This window comes from Antechinus flavipes, chromosome 2, assembly GCF_016432865.1.
Source record: "Antechinus flavipes isolate AdamAnt ecotype Samford, QLD, Australia chromosome 2, AdamAnt_v2, whole genome shotgun sequence".
Lineage (NCBI taxonomy): Eukaryota > Metazoa > Chordata > Mammalia > Dasyuromorphia > Dasyuridae > Antechinus > Antechinus flavipes.
The window spans coordinates 297,302,055-297,321,149 of NC_067399.1; the positions used below are offsets into that span (position 1 = coordinate 297,302,055).

The 19,095-nt window shown below is 34.0% G+C and overlaps 1 protein-coding gene across 11 annotated transcripts in view; it reads left to right on the top strand.

The window, feature by feature from the left end:
• TTC7B (tetratricopeptide repeat domain 7B) overlaps positions 1 to 19,095 on the top strand; it is a 327,704-nt gene that overhangs the window by 162,393 nt on the left and 146,216 nt on the right. For 6 of the 11 annotated variants that reach the window (XM_051977396.1, XM_051977400.1, XM_051977402.1 and 3 more), the window contains 4 exons: positions 9,119 to 9,202; positions 10,089 to 10,214; positions 11,904 to 12,021; positions 13,713 to 13,770. In XM_051977396.1, the coding sequence (XP_051833356.1) occupies positions 9,119 to 9,202; positions 10,089 to 10,214; positions 11,904 to 12,021; positions 13,713 to 13,770 (386 nt within the window). The remainder of the gene's footprint in view (positions 1 to 9,118; positions 9,203 to 10,088; positions 10,215 to 11,903; positions 12,022 to 13,712; positions 13,771 to 19,095) is intronic. The other 5 variants (XM_051977401.1, XM_051977397.1, XM_051977399.1 and 2 more) reach the window with 1 other exon arrangement.

The following is a 19,095-nucleotide window of genomic DNA, read 5'->3' on the forward strand; positions in this document are numbered from 1 at the left end:
TTCTCTGGTTCCTTACTGGGGAAAAAAAAAAACAAAACAGAATGAAACAAAATAAAACAATGACAACAGCAACAACATGGGATTGTACAGAAAGATCAAAGAAAAAATACACTTCTTGCTGCATTAGAAGAACAACTTCCTATCTGAATTCTTGTAACTGGTGGATCATATCAATCCACTCTCCATATGTAGCTCTGCTGAGTTTCAACTCCACTGAGCAACTCCTGGTATCTTCAACTATCCCTAATTTCTAGTATCCTTTTGTGTGTATTTTCTTAATACTTCAAACTATAAACTCCTGGAGGACAGGGACTATCTTTTCTTTTTCTTATCTATATCCCTAGTGTTTTTTAGCACAGTGCCTGGCACTCAGTGCCTTGTTGTTCATTATTTTCAGTCATGTCCAACTCATTGTGATCCCATTGTGGGGTTTTCCTGGCAAAAATGCTGGAATGGTTTGCTGTTTCTTTCTCTAGATCACTTTACAGATTAGAAAATGAGGCAAGCAAAGTTAAATGATTCACCCAGGGTCACACAGGTAATATCTGTAGTGGATTTGAATTCATTAGGAATGGTGTTCCTGGTTTTAACCACAATGCTTTATCCACTACAACACATAGCTATCCCATAAAGTTGCTACCACTTAATATGTATAAATTTAAATATAAAAACTTACATCAACAAAAATGAACAGTCAAATAAACAAAATTAAGAATAAAATCATAATGTAAAACCATAAACTCAAAAAAACTTCTAGTGAACTAAGTGGAAAATAACAGTAATATTACAAAATATTCTTTCTGTATAATACTTAATACTTTGTTAGATTATTTTATTTGGCCTTAGTCAACGTATACTTTGTTGTTTCTATCTTTCCTTTTCCCTCTCCCCCACCAAAAAATTACCTTTCATTAGTGGTATATAAAATTCTTTCAAAACTTTGTGTTTCAAATTTTTTCTTCTCCCTTCCTCCCACTCCCTCCCCTAGACAGGAAGTAACCCAATATATGTTAAATATGTGCAGCTCTTCTCTCTATGTATATAAATACAGTTATCATGCTGCACAAGTAAAATCAGATCAAAAAGAAAAAAAAAAGAGAGAAAGAAAACAATGCAAGCAAACAGCAACAAAGAAAGTGAAAATATTATGTTGTGATCCACATTCAGTCCCCATAGACCTCTCTGTCTATCTACTGTCTGGATGTAGATAGCTCTCCATCACAAATCTATTAGCATTGGCCTGAATCACCTCATTGTTGAAAAAGTCATGTCTGTCAGAATTGATCATTGCACAGTTTTGTTGTTTCTGCATCCTTTTCTTGTATTGTTTGATTAAAATATTTCATTCCCTCCACCATGGAGATAAATATTTTATTTGTCTTTTTGATGATTTAAGATGTGTTTAGTCATAGGGACTGAACCTATGATGTCATTAGTGCAGGGAACTCCCAATGCAGGTGGGATTACAATTTAAAAGTGTTACAAAATTGCCTAGAACCTAAGAGCATTAGTTACTTAACATGAGGTCATCTAGCCACTATATGTCAGAGGTAATACTTGAACCCAGCTTTTTTTTTTTTTTTTTTGTGGCCAGTTCTTGACCTATACTCGATTCCATACTTTCTCTCATGTTTCACTAAATGTATGTAGATATATAACATATTTCTGATGCTGAAAGTAAGAATTTATGCAAACTTTTTGGAAAGTCATTTGCCATTGTGCAATAAATTACAAAATTGATTATGCTTTTAAAATCTGATCCCAATAGTTACTAATCCTAAAGCTATTATTAAAATAGGAAAAAAGAACTTTCTGTACAAAAATATTCAACAGCTGGTTGCTTTATAAAAGTAAATAACTTATTTTTATATAATTATAAATATTTATATATATATTTATATAAAGTTATCTGATTTTTCTGATAATTTTAATATACAAAATATAAAAATATTTTGTATATTAAAATTATCAGAAAAATCAGATAACTTTTATGTTGACAGATGTGATACACATGCATGTGCGCATTTTTTTACATACACATATATATACACTCTTACCAGATCTGCTCTTTGATTAGTGATTGATTGATTGTACTATTGAGATTTATTATATTTGTGGTTCTAAGGACAGATCACATTAATCAGTACACTGCTATAAAATTGTCCCAATTATATTTTATTGTTTTGTAATTTAGGGTTCGCACAATAATTTGATTTTGTTTTCTCCCATGCCTCATTGATATATCTGTCTTTCTCCCTCTCTTCACTCCCCACCCCCAATTCTATATCCAGAGCAAGACAATTTTGATATATACTTTGATATTTGATTGTTCTCCATTGTCAGTCTTTTCTTCCACCCATAATTCTCCTTAATATTTTTGCCTATTTTTTTCCACGGTAATTTTCTTATTTTTTATATAACTTTATGACTAGGCTATTCATGCTTTATTGGTATGGAACCAAGTACAAGTTAGTTTGGGAAGTATTGAAGTTTTTTGCCATATTGGCAACCTATCCATGTGCATGGAGTATTCCTCCTGTTATTTATTCCTTTTCTCTCATGGTCTTTTTATATTTGAATTTATATATAGGTCTCATGTGTGTCATGATAAATTAATTCCCACATATTTTATTTATTTTTAAATGACCTCTAAAGTCCTTTCCACCAGTAAGTACTCTGTACTTCATCTAGATTCTTGGGTTCCCAAAATTTTCAGCCTTATTGGTATCCATACTGCTTTACCATAGGGTTTTATTTTAAACAATCTGGAACCCTAGCCTGATTAGCTCTTTAGTTTTTAAGCCTCTATTCTCTATGCTTATGAACTTTAACTTAAATGTGGAAATGAGTAGACTAATAGCCTGAAGAGTTGGGTTTGAATCTTTGCTTTGCCATTTAGTAGCTATATGAACCTTATAGCAAATTCACATTTTCTTTCTGGTATGACATGTACATTTAAGTAAAGTTAGTAATAGTGTAGTAATATCCTCCTTTTCACACCCATTTCACTGTCCTTATGTTTCAAAGTCAGCAACAAAACAAGAATGGGGAAAATTAATTCTATGCACATATGACCCATATATCAAAGTATGAAATTGGAAAGTCTAGAGTCTTATCATAAGACACAAATGAGTTAATTAAATTAGTTGAACTAAAAAGAGTTTTTTTATTTTGAAAAAAATTCTTTACAACATTTTCCCTTGCACTCACTTCTGTTCTGACTTTTTCCCTCCCTCCCTCCACCCCATCCCCAGATGGCAAGCAATCCTATACATGTTAAATATGTCACAGTATATCCTAGATACAATATATGTGTGCAGAACTGAACAGTTCTCTTGTTGCACAGGAAGAATTGGATTCGGAAGGTATAAATAACCCGGGAAGAAAAACAAACATGCAAACAGTTTACATTCATTTCCCAGTGTTCTTTCTTTGGGTGTAACTGCTTCTGTCCATCATTGATCAATTGAAACTGAGTTAGATCTTCTCTTTGTCGAAGAAATCCACTTCCATCAGAATACATCCTCATACAGTATCGTTGTTGAGGTGTATAATGATCTCCTGGTTCTGCTCATTTCACTTAGCATCAGTTCATGCAAGTCTCTCCAAGCCTCTCTGTATTCATCCTACTGGTCATTTCTTACAGAACAATAATATTCCATTAACATTCGTATACCCACCCATTCTCCAATTGATGGGCATCCATTCAATTTCCAGTTTCTAGACACTACAAACAGGACTGCCACAAACATTTTGGCACATACAGGTCCCTTTCCCTTCTTTAGTATTTCTTTGGGATATAAGCCCAGTAGTAACACTGCTGTATCAAAGGGTATGCACAGTTTGATAACTTTTTGGGCATAATTCCAGTTTGTTCTACAGAATGGTTGGATTCGTTCACAATTCCACCAACAATGCATCAGTGTCCCAGTTTTCCCGCATCCCCTCCAACATTCATCATTATTTTTTCCTGTCATCTTAGCCAATCTGACAGGTGTGTAGTGGTATCTCAGAGTTGTCTTAATTTGCATTTCTCTGATCAATAGTGATTTGGAACACTCTTTCATATGAGTGGTAATAGTTTCAATTTCATCCTCTGAAAATTGTCTGTTCTTATCCTTTGACCATTTATCAATTGGAGAATGGCTTGAACTAAAAAGTTTATCCAATAAATAATAAATTCATTTCCTCTCTATTTACTTTCTAATAATTTGTTTTGAATTATTCAACTTTATTAAATAGTAAGGGTTTTACGTAAAATTCTATTATTTTCTATATTTATTTGATTAGTTTTCTATTCTGATTCCCTATCTATGTCACATCCTCTCTCTGTTCCAAACTGAACACATGAAACTCTTGATGGTTGTCATGGATAAAGAATCTGTCACAAGGAAGCTAGTCTTTCCATACTTAGCTGAGCTGATTTTTAGACAAAAGGCTCAACTTGTCCCTTGCACTGTGCTTGAAGCCTTTCCAGAACAATGGACTTATGTCTTGTTGGTTGGCATAACTAACAGGTTAGCTAGGCCTTGTAATCATTTTAAGTCTGCTTTTATTAATGAGTCAATTAATAAATATTTGTTAATTATTGTGCCATAAGATTGTGTGCTAAGTTGTGGAAATAAATTATAACCTCATGAGAAAATAGAGTGGCTTTCTATTTTCTTTCATGCCCAACCTTCACAACTTCACTTTCCCCCCAAGCTCACAAATTTCATTCCTTTGACATCCCAGAAAACCCTTTTTTAACCATTGTAGTTTATTGTTTTGTTAAATAGAGTCTTCCTTAATCCACTAGAGACCTTCATTACTACTGAGTGATGATAAATTGTACCTAGGTTTCCACTCATCTTTGCCTGCTGTTGATTATGTAAATAATTTCAGGGACTTTATATGGCCAGGAGTTTCCCATCCTTGGCCTAGAGCATTAGCCTCGGTCTAATAAAATGAAATTTGATAGGGTTGAATGTAAAGTCTTTCATTTGAACATAAAAATTAAATTCTATAAATGAAATGGAAGAGGTGGGTTATGAGTATCCAGAAGTCATTCTGAAAAGGATTTGAGAATGTAAGCTCTAGAGGAATTAGCAGAGTAAACAAAAAGCTAATGCTGTCTTGGATTGCATTAGGAGGGCCATAATTAGTATAAGGACTGATAATCCTACTGTACTCTGCTCTTGTTGGTACATCATTTTTTGATTTGCAGATGATTGTGCACTCAATGCAGCCTACGAAGCAGAGAAGTAACAAAGTATACTTGTGCTAATTTTGGCCTAACAATGAACACCTAAAGTAAAAGGGCTTGTCTCCAGATGGAGTGCATTTCCCTTCCTTGGGAGGTCTGGCAGAGACTAAAGAGTCACTTATCATGGATGTCATATAATAGATTTCTTTTGTGTACCTTTTGTGCTCTATCCCTGCAGCGCTTCTTCAGCTATCAAATTCTGTGATTCTTTGGAATAGGAAAACCCTAACTAGGGGCTCTCTATACCAAAATAAATAAGGCACCTCTGTTGCAATTCATAATTCTAGAGTTTCCTAGAGAAACACTGAGAAGTTACTCAGGATTAAGTTAAGGGACTTATTATTATGCTTTAAATCAATTTTATTTATGTAGAATTCTATTCTAAATATTTATATGTTTGTGGTTTGTTCTCTCCTCCCCTCCCTCCCCCCCCCCCCCCAACTAAATGTTACATTTCTTTGGAGGTGGAACAAGGCTTATCTCTGGTCCTTTCTGTGCTGTACTTAAATTAAATACTTGACAAATTTTATTTTACTGACTTTTACCTTTTAGAATAAAAGGAAATATGTATACACGTTTATTTTTAACATCTAGGCTTTTTTTTTCCCCCAGAACAGACTGTTTCCAAGTTTGCTCTCCATTCATTTATAAGAAATACAGTTGATATGTATTGCTCAAACAATGAAAAGAGGAAGAAACACAAAACATTTTTCTGTTGACATATATGTGTGTGTGTGTGTGTGTGTATATACACATACATACATATATATATATATATATATACATAAATATTAACATTGAATTATTTTAGCTTTATTGTTAGATTGATTTATATTTATTTTCCCCTTCAAATGGCTTTCCTTTTCTGTCTCCCATTTTTGGAGGCCTTTTTACCCTTCATATCCATAGTTACTTTCCACATTGAGTCTATTCTTTAATCTCTACTTTGACCCTCCTTTTCTGATCCAGTCACTATCCTAAGTCCAAAATTTTATTATTTCATATCCTCCCTCATCATTCCTTTGTGTTCCTTTCATCCAGATCATTCTACTTGGTGCTGCTGCTGTTTAAGAACAGGAATAATAGCTCCATTTTGTGTATCAGACTAAACTGAACTCCTCAGGCTAACTATTCCAAGTCTTCCTTTGAATATCCTTTTTTATCCACAAGTATTTGTACTTCTTTCTAATGTGCACCATCTTCTTGAATTCAACTCAGTTTTTGTTTTTTTGCTAGGATTATCTGCCTCTGTGTATTTATTCATTGTTTTTCGTTATCCCTGTTCTCTTTGTTTCATGCTAATAGAGATAAATATAAAAGTTTTACACATGATTTCAAAAAACCCACTTCACAAATACAAAATGGGATTAGAAATCAGTTTATCTGAGAAAGTGATGGTTGTTTTCATTAAATTGTAGCATTAAAGACAAAAAAACCCTAATTTTGTCTTTAGGCTACACTGGGTGACATAACATTTGAATAAGCAGATGCTATCCTACCCTTGCCCCACTATCTGGAGGTTATTTCTAGGTGACACATATCAGGAAAGATATGTATATGTGAGGAAGTTTAAAGGAGGGCAACTCTCAAGTGAAGGGACTTGAGTTCATGTAAGAACTGATTGGAGGAATTGATCATCCAGAAGTTTTCAGAGGAACACAATAGAGGTTTTCACTTATTTGAAGGCCTCTCAACTGAAAAGGATGGAACTTTTTCTTCTTACCCTGGAAGACAGAAGTAGGGGCGGGGGGCAGAAATTACAAAGATAATGAAAGCTTAATATGAGAAAAAAATCACTTTGCATTATTTAGAAATTGAAATGGGTTGTCTGGGAAGTCAGGAAGACCAGGGGAGGATAGCAAACAAAGGCTGGATGACCCTTGACTAGTGTGTACTAGAGGGAATTTTTATTTCTTGTTAAGTTGGATTAGATAATTTCCTGGGGCTTCTTCAATTCTCCCAAGATGAATTTAGTGCTCTCCTTCTCCAAAGAACATATAATGTGCTCACTTTACAACTGAAGTCAAGATGCCCGTTTCATGTAGTAGTAGTTAGCCAACAGTAAACTTCTTGATTGTAACTCTACAGTGATTTTTCTCTTTGATAAATTTTTTTTAGTAGTTTTCTAATTAAAATGGTCTAATTTTTAAAGTTACATCATATGTTTTTTTAATGAAAAAACCCATTTAATTCCTGAAAGTCTGAGACAGTGCTGGGTACATTATAGTTAGTCTAACATTTATTAATTATCTCCTATGCACCATATACTGTGGTACATGTTGGAAATACTAATTCTGGGACTGAAACCATCTTTACTCACTTGGAGTTTACATTATAACTGACAAGAAAACAGGTATCCATATAAGTGTAAACAGTTGTTCATTCTGTCTTGTCCAATCTTTGTGACTCTGTGTACTCTTCTGTCCATGGGATTTTCTTGGCAGGGGGTTTCTTCACTATGGAATAAATGGAAGAATATAAATACCAAGTAGTTAAAGATAACTTCAGAGGGAGAACAGTAGTCTAGAGGGAATCAGAAGTGGTGCTTGAGCTCAGTGAGGAAGAAAGATGGGCCCAGCCTGGGTCTCAGCTGCTTGAGGCCTGGAGATGGGACATGGAGTGTCATGTTCTGCAGGGCTGGAAGGGCAGGTTGGAGTTTGGTTGTGACAGGCTTCCAAATTCTCTCTCTCTCTCTATTTCTATCTATATCTGATGGAAAATGGAAACAGAGAACAATATATGGACATGCACTTTTTAGTTTCATTTGCCTTATACTTTTTAAAGTCTAGATAATCAATAAAACAACAAACCCATTGACTGGGAGATTGCCTAACTAGGAGATTGATAAGCTTTTATTATTTTGTTTTGGGGGCCACTGGTGTTGGTTGAGTTGGGGAGTCATGCTATATGTATGTGTGTATATATATATATATATATATATATATGTAAAATTTAATGTTGTCAGGCTTTTTAATCTGGGTATTATTATTTACTGTACCCAATCACTTATTCTACTACCTACACAAAATCCAGCAGTGACCTGCTGCCTTGACCTTACATCGGGTCCATGTCACTTCTTACCTAGCTTATTGCAAGAGCCAACAAATCTGTCTCTTTGCCTCAGTTCTCTCCTGACTTTGGCCCAGCCTCCATACCATAGCTAAAGTGATTTTCCTTAAGTGTAGGTATGACTGTGAAATACTTTTCTTACAACTTGCCAACAAGATAAGTCGTGCCAAGTACTATCATCTCTGTAAAAGGGAAGTGAAGTCTTAATTGCCTAAGAATGTAAAGATAGTAAATGATAGGGCAGGAACTTGAACAGGGGGCTTTTAACACCACGAGTCAGGCTTTTTCCTTTGCAGGAAGTTGTTTCTCCTAATGCGGTAATATCAAATACTTTTGGTTGATTTTAATTTAAGTATAACTTTTTTCTTTAAGCCAGATTTGTAATTGCTTTGGCAGTGGTGATGAATTCCCAGTACGGAAACTTTTATCAATGTTGATCAGCACATAATCTAGAAGTTATCATATTAGAGAGTTGCCTGGGAGTCTCTTCAGCCTTTATCTTCCCTCTCCCAATCCCCCAGGTCAAGTGACTCTTCTAGGCTGATACCATTAATTTGTGTCACAGGCAGTAAACCGAGTCCTTGTTTTCCTGACAATCAGGCAGCTCTCTAGTTTAAATTAATTAGAGTCTGTTTTCATCATGTATCCATACAGTATTTACAGAAGTCTTAGAATATAAACATTATTCAACTATGGAACATTCTAGACAAATTTTTAGAAGTTGCTTTTAAAACCTTGAAACCAATTCATCATCTTTACATTCACAATTTGTGATCTTTTTTTTTTTTCTCCTTCTCAAACTAGTGTTTAGAAAGAGCCATGAAGTTTGCGTTTGAGGAGTTCCACCTCTGGTACCAGTTTGCATTATCACTGATGGCTGCAGGAAAAGTGAGTGACATGTACAGGTCTCAATTTCAGCAGTTGTGCTGGGAAATTTGTGACCAGAAATTAAATTGCAGAAGTATTGCAAGTAATAGAAGTAAAAGCCAGATATTGAAAATCCTATTTAAGGTATCAGTTTAAGCAATTGGACTAACCTCTTTTGCTTATCTGGAGGAATACAGAATCATGTTATTGAGAGGAATAATCCTCTGGAATAGACTTTTTTCCTAGCCATTTGAATACTAAAAGCTTGGGAAGAAGATGTGATTCTAGAACACAAAATTAAATATTCAAGCTAATCCTTTAAGTTCTAGTGAAATAGGTTGAAGGTAAAGTTTATGAAAGAGAAAATTTAGTTGACTGTTTTTGTTTCATTCTGGTCTACTCTACCCTTGTTCAGTAAGTCATAAGGTTTGAGTTAGAGGGTTGTCTATATTTTGGGGGAAACTAGCCTCAAATTTTGTTTATTGAAAGATAGATGAGGTCATTCCTCCTCCCCTGCCCAACAGATATAAACATATTTCTGTGTTCAGTTCTTAATTTCATTAATAAGGAATGATTTGTAAGTTGAGAAAAACTGAAATAATTCCAGTGAAGATTTTCCTCTCATTTCTACTCTTGTTATTTGGTAAATTATTGTTCTCCCAGAAGTCTGTCAGTACCTGCAATGCCCTGCATTTATTAGATATAGTAAAAAAAAAATTTGGTGGAAGAGAGAAGAAGGGATCTTGTTGGAGAAGTGTCTCTGCAGGGCCTGTTCACTTGTTTGATCAGACGTTAAAAATATAATCAAGAAGTATTTTAATAAATATAATTTCTCTCCTGCCTCCTCCCCCCAAGATTTTTTTTTTAGTGTCTTTGTCACAAACTTTGTAATTGAGTTTTTTCACAGAAATATTCCTCTTTTGTCAAGTCTGCCCGTGCTGTTAAGGTTCTAAAAGAATGTATCCGTCTGAAACCTGATGATGCTACCATTCCTCTCCTTGCTGCAAAGTTGTGTATGGGTTCCCTTCATTGGGTAAGTCAGAATTTTAAAATCCTTATTGGCTTTAAATATTATTTCAATGTGTTATTTTGTAGTCACAGTAACATTAGCTCAAAAATATTGAGGCAATGGAGTATTGGAACGCCTGGAGGTTATCTTACTTTTTGCTATAGGAATGCCACTTAAAGGTAGTATATAAGTAAACATTTTACTCAGTGACGTACCTTTTAAATATGTTGTATTTTAAAGGAATCCTTTTAAAAAAGTAAATCATCCCCTTCTCATTTACTTGTGGTACAAATCTTGATGTTCATTTATTGGATTTTGTGTAAAGTATCCTGAATTTGTGGATAAAACAGGTTTTACTTCTTTTCTACATTATTTTTCTGTTTCATTTCAGTTTAGCAAATATTTATTAAATGCTATGGTTTATGCATTGATATTCTTCAAATATTTATTGAATTATACTCAGGTACAGTGTGAATTTCTGAAATTTGGTCCATTAAATAGAAACAGAAAGCTCGTGCTAATAGTAGAGCTTCCTTATGATAGAAAAATCTCAAATTCATATCTGGTTGATTAATTTTTTTCATCTCAGAGATTATTGGTAAGAAGAATTTGCTCAAAGGGAGATTCTGCTACATTGTTAATGTCTATTGATTTTTTAGTGTATCTTGTTTTATAAATAGAAAGATAAACATAATGGAAATTAATTTTTCAACTATTTAAGTTCTGACTGATTGGATATAGAAAAAGATCATATTTTTAAAGGCAAAACATTCAATAGAGAAGCATCCAGGAAGTTGTGTTCATTTTTACAGATAGAAGATTTTGACCCATACAAGTGGTGTTTTCCTACACAGGAAGTGTTGGATATAAGTGGTTCCAATGTATAATAAATGAAGAAGTGGAACCAACTAAATCAATTTTTGAGTTTTAAATTCAGTTTTAATATCAAATTCAGGAGGAATTGAACTACCCTCCATAAATGGTATCAATTTTTTTTTCTAAATTAAAAAAGGACACTTTGAATTTTTGTTATATTATTCTGTGTACATATTTTATTACTTCTATTATATAAATGTCTCAAGAGCAATAATTTTATCTGATTTTTGTATCTTATCTAGTCTCTAAAATGGTATATTAACATATGGTAGATACTGAATAATAACTTTTGAATGAATGCATGTATGAATATATTGATTAAAATCATCTGATTTAATAATTCACAATTTTAATTTTAATTTAAAACCATCTATTTAATAAATTAACTATAAGATGAAAAACAATCCATGTATTTGTTTTTAAACTGAAACAAAGTAAAAACCCTAAAAATACATCAATGGTTTTTAATTCTTTGGAACTATAAAGAATACATTATTTGGAAATGTGGAATGAATTTTTTGAGAGGATATCGTAGATTAGAGTTGTGGAATGATATATGGAAAGAGACCCAGTGATGACTCTTAAGAGTGATTAAGAGAGACAAGAAGAAAATTAATTAATTGCTAGATAAGAAATGAGAAAACAAAGTAAGAATCCTGTTCAACTGTGGTCCAGAAGAGAGACCTTAGAGTTTGGTGGCTTCTCTTAACTTTTTTAAAAATGTAATCTAGTAAATTTTTTCTTTCAACCATAAATTCTTATAGGAGCTTATGTAAGAAATTATTCTCAGGTAGTAGAATAAATTATGTGTATCTTTAAACTTGTCTTCTTTTTCAGTTGGAAGAAGCCGAAAATTTTGCCAAAAATGTAGTTGACATGGGAGAGAAAACATCAGAGTTCAAAGCCAAAGGTTACTTAGCTTTGGGACTCACTTACAGTTTGCAGGCCACTGATGGTAAGATGAAGTGGGAACAGAAGGAGCCTATGTTGCTGTCTTGGGAAGATGATACATAAGTAAGGAAAGACTTTCCACATGTAATAGAAGGGTAGGATAGTTGGGCTGCATCTTCATAGACTCCATGGCAATCATTACAAATAGGTTAAGTTGTATTTGAGTATGGGGTATGAGCCTGGCCAGGGACCAGATCCAACCTAACTTCTTACCCATAAGTAGTGTGTTGGTTTCTCTTTGGAAAGGGTTGTTGGGTTACAAAGATGGTGACTTAAAGCAGTGTCTTACCTCCTTCAGTTCTAAACAATGATTGCAGTCCTAGCCTTCCTTGCTCTCTCCCTTCCTTCCCCCCACTCACCAGCAACTGTTTTGTATTACATAAGTTTAATCATGCACATAATAGTAGAGAACCAAAACTGTATAGTCTTTGGAAACAAGCATAATATAGACTTTAGAATTAGCTATAACTGAGGTAGAAGATTCTCAGATTATGCTCTGATCTTGGTGTGTTCTTTACAGCTAATGTAATGTTTTAAATGTTATTGGTTTCTTGTGTTGTTATAAGAGAACTCCATCTTGGTACTGCTTCAATTATTGATCTTCCACAAAATATGACATATCCTGTGGATTTTATATGATGTGAAATTTGTGCTCTTTTATGTTATAGAACTCATAGTTGGTGGATTTACCTTTTCTTCCATCTGCATTTTTAGAAAAAATAGCTGCATGGTATAGAAGCAGCACTGGATAGAAGGTCAAACTTCTACTCCTGTAGCCACTTATTCACTCTGTAAATGGCAGTGTTAATCCCAGCCTTACCTGTCTCACATGGAGTTGGACTTAATATTCTTTCAGGTCTTTTGTAACTCCAAAAGTGTACGACTCTACATGAAATGAGGAACTTGGTGTAGGGGCTATTACAAATATATTTTAAAGCTGCTTGTAATATTCTACTTTTACCTCTTCCCATGGGTATTTAGTCATTGGGCTTTGGATTGATACCTAAAGAATATCTTCAGTCCTTTCTCTAAATTCCATGGGAATTCCTGTACTTAATTTCTGGTGAAATATGCTTTTTCAATCCTGCACTGTAAATTAGTTTGTTATGACCCTTTGTGAGTGGAAAATACAATTTAAAGTTAATTTTTTTTTCTTTCAATAGTCATGATAAGTTTTTAATGATATAATCACAGCATCCTAATGAAGGGAATTAAATCCATATTAGAAGTACTGTTGTGGCCATGAAATAGAGTTTAATTTACTTGGTCCATACAGAACTTTGACTAGTGACCTTGTCCTTCATAGCATCATCTTCTAACCAATTAAGCTGTTAGTATATAGTACGGAAGATAGATTGATACATCTCGGAATTGGTACGTCTTCTATTCAGAAGTAAAATATACTCATGTGCTGCTGAAGCTGACCATTCGCCTGTCAAAATGTCATAGTAAGCCTCAGAATTGTCCTGTAGTTGACATAGAGGACATTATCTCCTCAAGTATAGATCATAAGCCTTCAAAGGCATGATATGAAATTCTTGTTCCATTCCTTATAAATCCTGAGCATACCTCATAGCCATTCAGTAAATGTGGTTTGACATGCTTTTTTTTTTTTTTTTGGCAATTGATTTTATGTATATAATCTCAATTTTCTGTCTACATATACCACACTGACTGACTAAATCCTTTTCTCAGCTTCTTTGCGAGGGATGCAAGAAGTCCTGCAGAGAAAGGCTCTTCTTGCTTTTCAGAGGTGAGTGGGTGTAAATCTTTCCATTCTTCTGTACATAATGGAGGGAAAAGACCTCATTATAAGTATAAAAAAGAAGAGATATTTATAAAGATTAGATAAACAGTGCTTTTACCTCTGGAAGTCTTCTGTAGTACAGAACATATTGTATTAAAAATTGCTTCATCATTTGTTGCCATATGAATCCATATTCTTTATCTGTTTATTAATTTGGGTGCATTTTATCATCAAGCTCTTTGATCTCCACAGAGACATGTATGTGACAATACAAGGTAGTGATTTTTTTTACAAAAGACGTTTGTCATTACCAAGCCAAGGATTGTAAGCATTTTCTAATATATTTTTCTTTTTGTTAAAATCTGGAGACAGATTTTTGTTTTTAAGTAATATAAATAAATGTTTTCAATCTGTTACTGATGTCTGTGAAAAATCATGTGACCATTCTTTGTTTATATATCAAATCTATTACTGATCTGTCTGTTACATCTAGCTACTGCACCACAAAATTGTTATAATTTTGTTTCTGTTGTTTTGGATATATTTACATTTTCATTATTTAAATCTATTTGTACATGGTAAACTCCTTTGGGTGCCCCTCAACCTTGAATGTGGAAAATGGGATTAGGAATTGACTTACTCCCTGTCACTTTCCCCCTGAACCTCAGTTTCATCTTCTGTAAAATTGAAGACTAGGTGTTTCTTATTCTTGATTTTTTTCCCTAAAGCACTTTGTCTTGATCTTTTCCTTTCCCCATCATACCATTCCTTGTATAATCTTGTCAGATGTCCTGTAGTAAGTAGAATATAAACTTTTAACCAGAAATTGTGGGATTTATTTATTTATTTTTTTTTTGTCTTGCTTTACCTCAGGACTTAGAACAGTCTCTTCTCAATAGAATTTTCTTGAATTGAATCAAAAGTATGGAATAAAGTTGGAGTTAAAGAAGATTTAATCTGTACTGGTACAGGAAGGTTACTTTGCAAATTGTATTATTTACAACTACATTTTAATATTTTATGGTCATTAAATGTGTTTATTAAATATAAATGAGCATATTTATACTCATCAGTATGACTATATTTTGATTTTTAACCAGTTTTTTCATTTGTAAAAATTGCCATACGTTACCTACCATACAAAATAATTAATGGTATGGGCCAGGTGATAACAATCATTGTTAAAACTGTCTAAAAAACATGAAGTCCTTGCTTTTCCAGCTTAAATTGATGGTGAGTGTGAGTAGTGAGTAGGGATTGTAATTTATTTGTTCTTTTTATTTAATGTTTATAACTTTAAATTTATGTCTTTACACATAGATTATAAGATTACATAATAAATTTTATTTAATGAACTATTTAGAACTATGTGAAGTAGTCCTTCCTTTTTTAACCAGAATCTTGGCTTTTGAAGCTGTTAGGTACACTATAATTTAAATTTTCCAGAATATATATAAGAAAAGTAATCTGCTTTGGCATTTTTAATATTTTTCCCTTTTTAGGTTAAGGGAGCAAAGAAGGTGGCTAAGAATAGATTAAATGGAGTAATTTGATTCATTAGCAAAATTAAGAAAAGTAAAATCTTGAAATTCAACACACCTGCTTGATGAGTGCTTTTGGGAATAAATTCAGATCGATTAATAACTCTATTTAAGATTCTTTAGATTCTGGTTTACTCTTTTACATAAATACTAGTTTCTTAAAAACTTTTGTTGTTTGACAAAACAAACCACGACTAGGACAGAGGCCCCTGTTATAGATGGCATGTTTGCAAGAATCTGATGAACTCAGGGTATAGCTTTGAGACTTTTTCCTCCTTTTGCCTCCCACACACTTACTTCATAGGATAATTTCCTAATATTTTACTTGGTAGTGGGTAGAGATGGTTATTATTATTACTTACAAATAATTCATGTTCAAAATTTGTGGACCCAGCTAAGGATATTATAGTCCTGAGAAATTTTTCCAAAATTTGTAGAAATTAGGTTTGATTAGTAGTGAAAGAAGTAAAATAGAAGAATAATACTTGCAAGTGTCCCTTAAAAATGAATTCCTTTTTTCATTTTCCTTACCAATATGTGTGGTATGGAGTTATGGGGGAGAGTCAGGCCAGAAAAAAGAGAAATATAAATCATTGAATTCTAGTTTGTACTTTTTGTGGACAACAAAAAGCAAAATTCCAATGACATGCAAAATTTTGAATGGCCAGTAGACAAAAGTATAAACTTGAAAGATGGACTTTGTAGACAGATTAAAAAACATTCTCACAGGATTAGGATAAGATCATATGAAAAAATGGTAGCCTCCAGTAAAAAAATCCCAGACATATGATTATCAGACATGTTTGTTTCTTTGAGTAGTAATCATAATGACTCATTTTTATACTGCTTTAAATTTGACAAGATGGTTTTATCATAAAACTCTTGTGAAACAGTTAGGACAGACACCATTGATTCCATTTTATAGATTAGAAAAACTAAGGCAAAAAGAAGTAAAGTGAATTGCTCAAGGTCAACTAGTGACAGAACTAGAATTTGAGCAATAGGAAGAATTATGCCCTTTCTCCTGTTAGTGTCATGCTTACAACTTAATGAAGACAGCATGATTCAGTGAGAAAGTACTGAACTTAAAGTCAGCCAGAAAAAAGAAAAAGAGGTCGGGGGCAGACTTATTACTAAGGTGATTTGGGACAGATTCTCAGTCTGTGCTCTCACTTGTGAGAACAAGAGAAGTAATGCATGTGAAACCTCTGCAAATCACAAAACAAACACTGCACAAAAATACAGGATGATGTCATTGCCATAAAAATTTATTAGTCACTGATGATGTGCCTGGCACTGTGCTGAGTACTGGGATACAGAGAGGCAAAAGACAGTCTGCCCTCAAGCAGGGCAGTCTAATGGGGGAGATAACTAGTGAACCAATATGTGCAAATAAGCTATAGTGAGGCTAAAAAATGAAGAAAGGTAAGGCACTAGAATTCAAGGGAAGCCAGAAGGCAGAGATGAGGGGGCAGAGTTCCAGGCATGGGAAACAGTCAGAAAAAATTTCTGGTGTAGAAGTGGAAATGTGTTGTTCATGAAATGTCAAGGAAGTCGGTGTCAATGGAACTAAGAGTACATGTCAGGAAATAAGGTGAAAAAGACTGGAATGGTAAGAGGGGAGTAGGTTATGAAGGGCTTTGAATGCTAGGTGAGGATTTTGTATTTGATATTAAAGTGAAACACTAGAGTTTATTGAGGGCAGAGGAGGGGTGGTGGGGGTGTGTAACATGATTGAACTTATATTTAGAAAAATCATATTAGTGGCTAAATGGAGGATTGATTGGAATGGGGACTGGCTTGAGGTGACAAACCCACCAGCAGATTAGTTGTTAATAATTTCTGTACTGCTTAGTTATGCAGGTAGATGGGGCAGTGGACAGAGTGCTGGGCCTGGAGTCAGTTTAAAACCAGCCTCTGGCGGTACTAGTTGTGTGACCCTAGGTAAGTCACTTAACCCTGTTTGCCTCAATTTCCTCATCTGTAAAATAAACTAGAAAGGGATATGGCAAACCATTCCTGTATCTTTGCCAAGAACACTGTAAATAGAGTTATGAAGAGTCAGACTGGAATGAAAACAACAGCAATATACTATAGGCACTGTCCTTTATGATTATAATCATTTTCTTATTTGATCCTCACAACCATTCCTGGAGATGGTATTATCATTCCAATTTTTACAGATGAAGAAACTTAATCAAAGATTAAGTGACTTGCCCAGGATCACAGTAAGGGTCAGAGGCCACATCTGAACTCAGATCTTTCTGACTCCAGTCCTGAAGCTCATTGTGCCAATTTACCAGAATATTGAATATTAATTATATTATCCACAAGAAAAAAAAAATTGAGAAGACGTGGTCTAATAGCTTTGCCATCATAAAATGATTTTTTAAAAAAATCTTGAACATGTCCTTTGTAAACACTGTACCTCTTTTTTATCATAGTATGTCAATGGAAGAATATAAAAATATGTTTTTAACTTGTACGCAATGAAATACCTTTAAAAGAGAAAATAAAAGCTTGTTTTGCTATGTTTAACAATCCAGTAGCAAAAGAATCATGTCTTCATGCAGTGAATTAAGTCTTCCTTCTCAAAGCAAAAAAATCTGTTTTCACTTAATTAAGTGCATCATTTTTTTCCTTCAGCGTTACAGGCTATGTAATAAAATGAATAATTAGTTATATTAAAGGGTTCCAAGGATTGTAATTTGAAGATTAAACTAAATTTATCTTAATGAGAAAGTTTTGTAGAGGGCCAGAACTCTGAAAAGGTATATTTAAGACTCAATATGATTGATGAGATAATGATTCTCTAACTAATGATGTAATCACTCTAGTTAAGTACATATACTTAATGTGCTGTGGTAATATAATGCTAGTATAGTTAGCACTTGTGCAATAATGGCTACAGTTGCACATGCTCAGTGTGATGTAGTGACATAATCATATTGGAGTATTTAAAGGAAGTCTCAGACACAGAACACTCTCTCTCAGCCACAGCTCTCAGCCACAGACACAATAGAAAATGCCAGATTCTAGACTCCATCTTTGACCAGCCATGTGGCCCTTCTGTCTCCTTCACTCCTCCACTAAGAGCAAGGACTCAGGCTGATACTGAGGTCCTCTAGAGAGCTAGTCCAGACTTTACAAAGTCTCTTCCTCCTCCCGCCCCCAAATTTGGTATTTCATCAGAAACAAATTCAGTAAATTAGATTTGATTATCATGAGGCATCTCTGAATCTTAAAAATTTTGATCTATAATATCAGGAGAGTTAATTGAGCTAAATCAGTATGTGATCTGTGTAATTTAAAGATCTAGTCCTTGTGTTCAGAGAACAATGTGGACCTCACTGTATAGAGGGCTGACACTCTGAAAAGATGTACTTTAATCTAAGACAGCAGAGCACTTAAGGCTAATTACCTATTCAATATGATAATGGTTCTATATACACATATTTAGATGATATGGTGATGTGATGGCTCTCCTCAGCATTGGCACCTGCTGAATGTGTTGTGATGAGGTAATAGAAGGCAAGGATTGGAGGGTGGAGAGAGCAGGTCAGAGTCTCTCTGCTGCAGCACGACTTCAGGCTCCAGACTCCAAAGTCCAGGATTCATCTTTAATGAGCCACGTGACAGCTTCCTTACCTCTTTCCTAAAGACCAAGGACTTTGACTGATCCTGACTCTGACTGATCCTGAGGCTCTCCAGAGAGCTAGCCCAGACATTGTATCATTGGGTTTCGCTCAGAGGTATAATGTCAAATTAATTAACCTTATTTCATTTAACC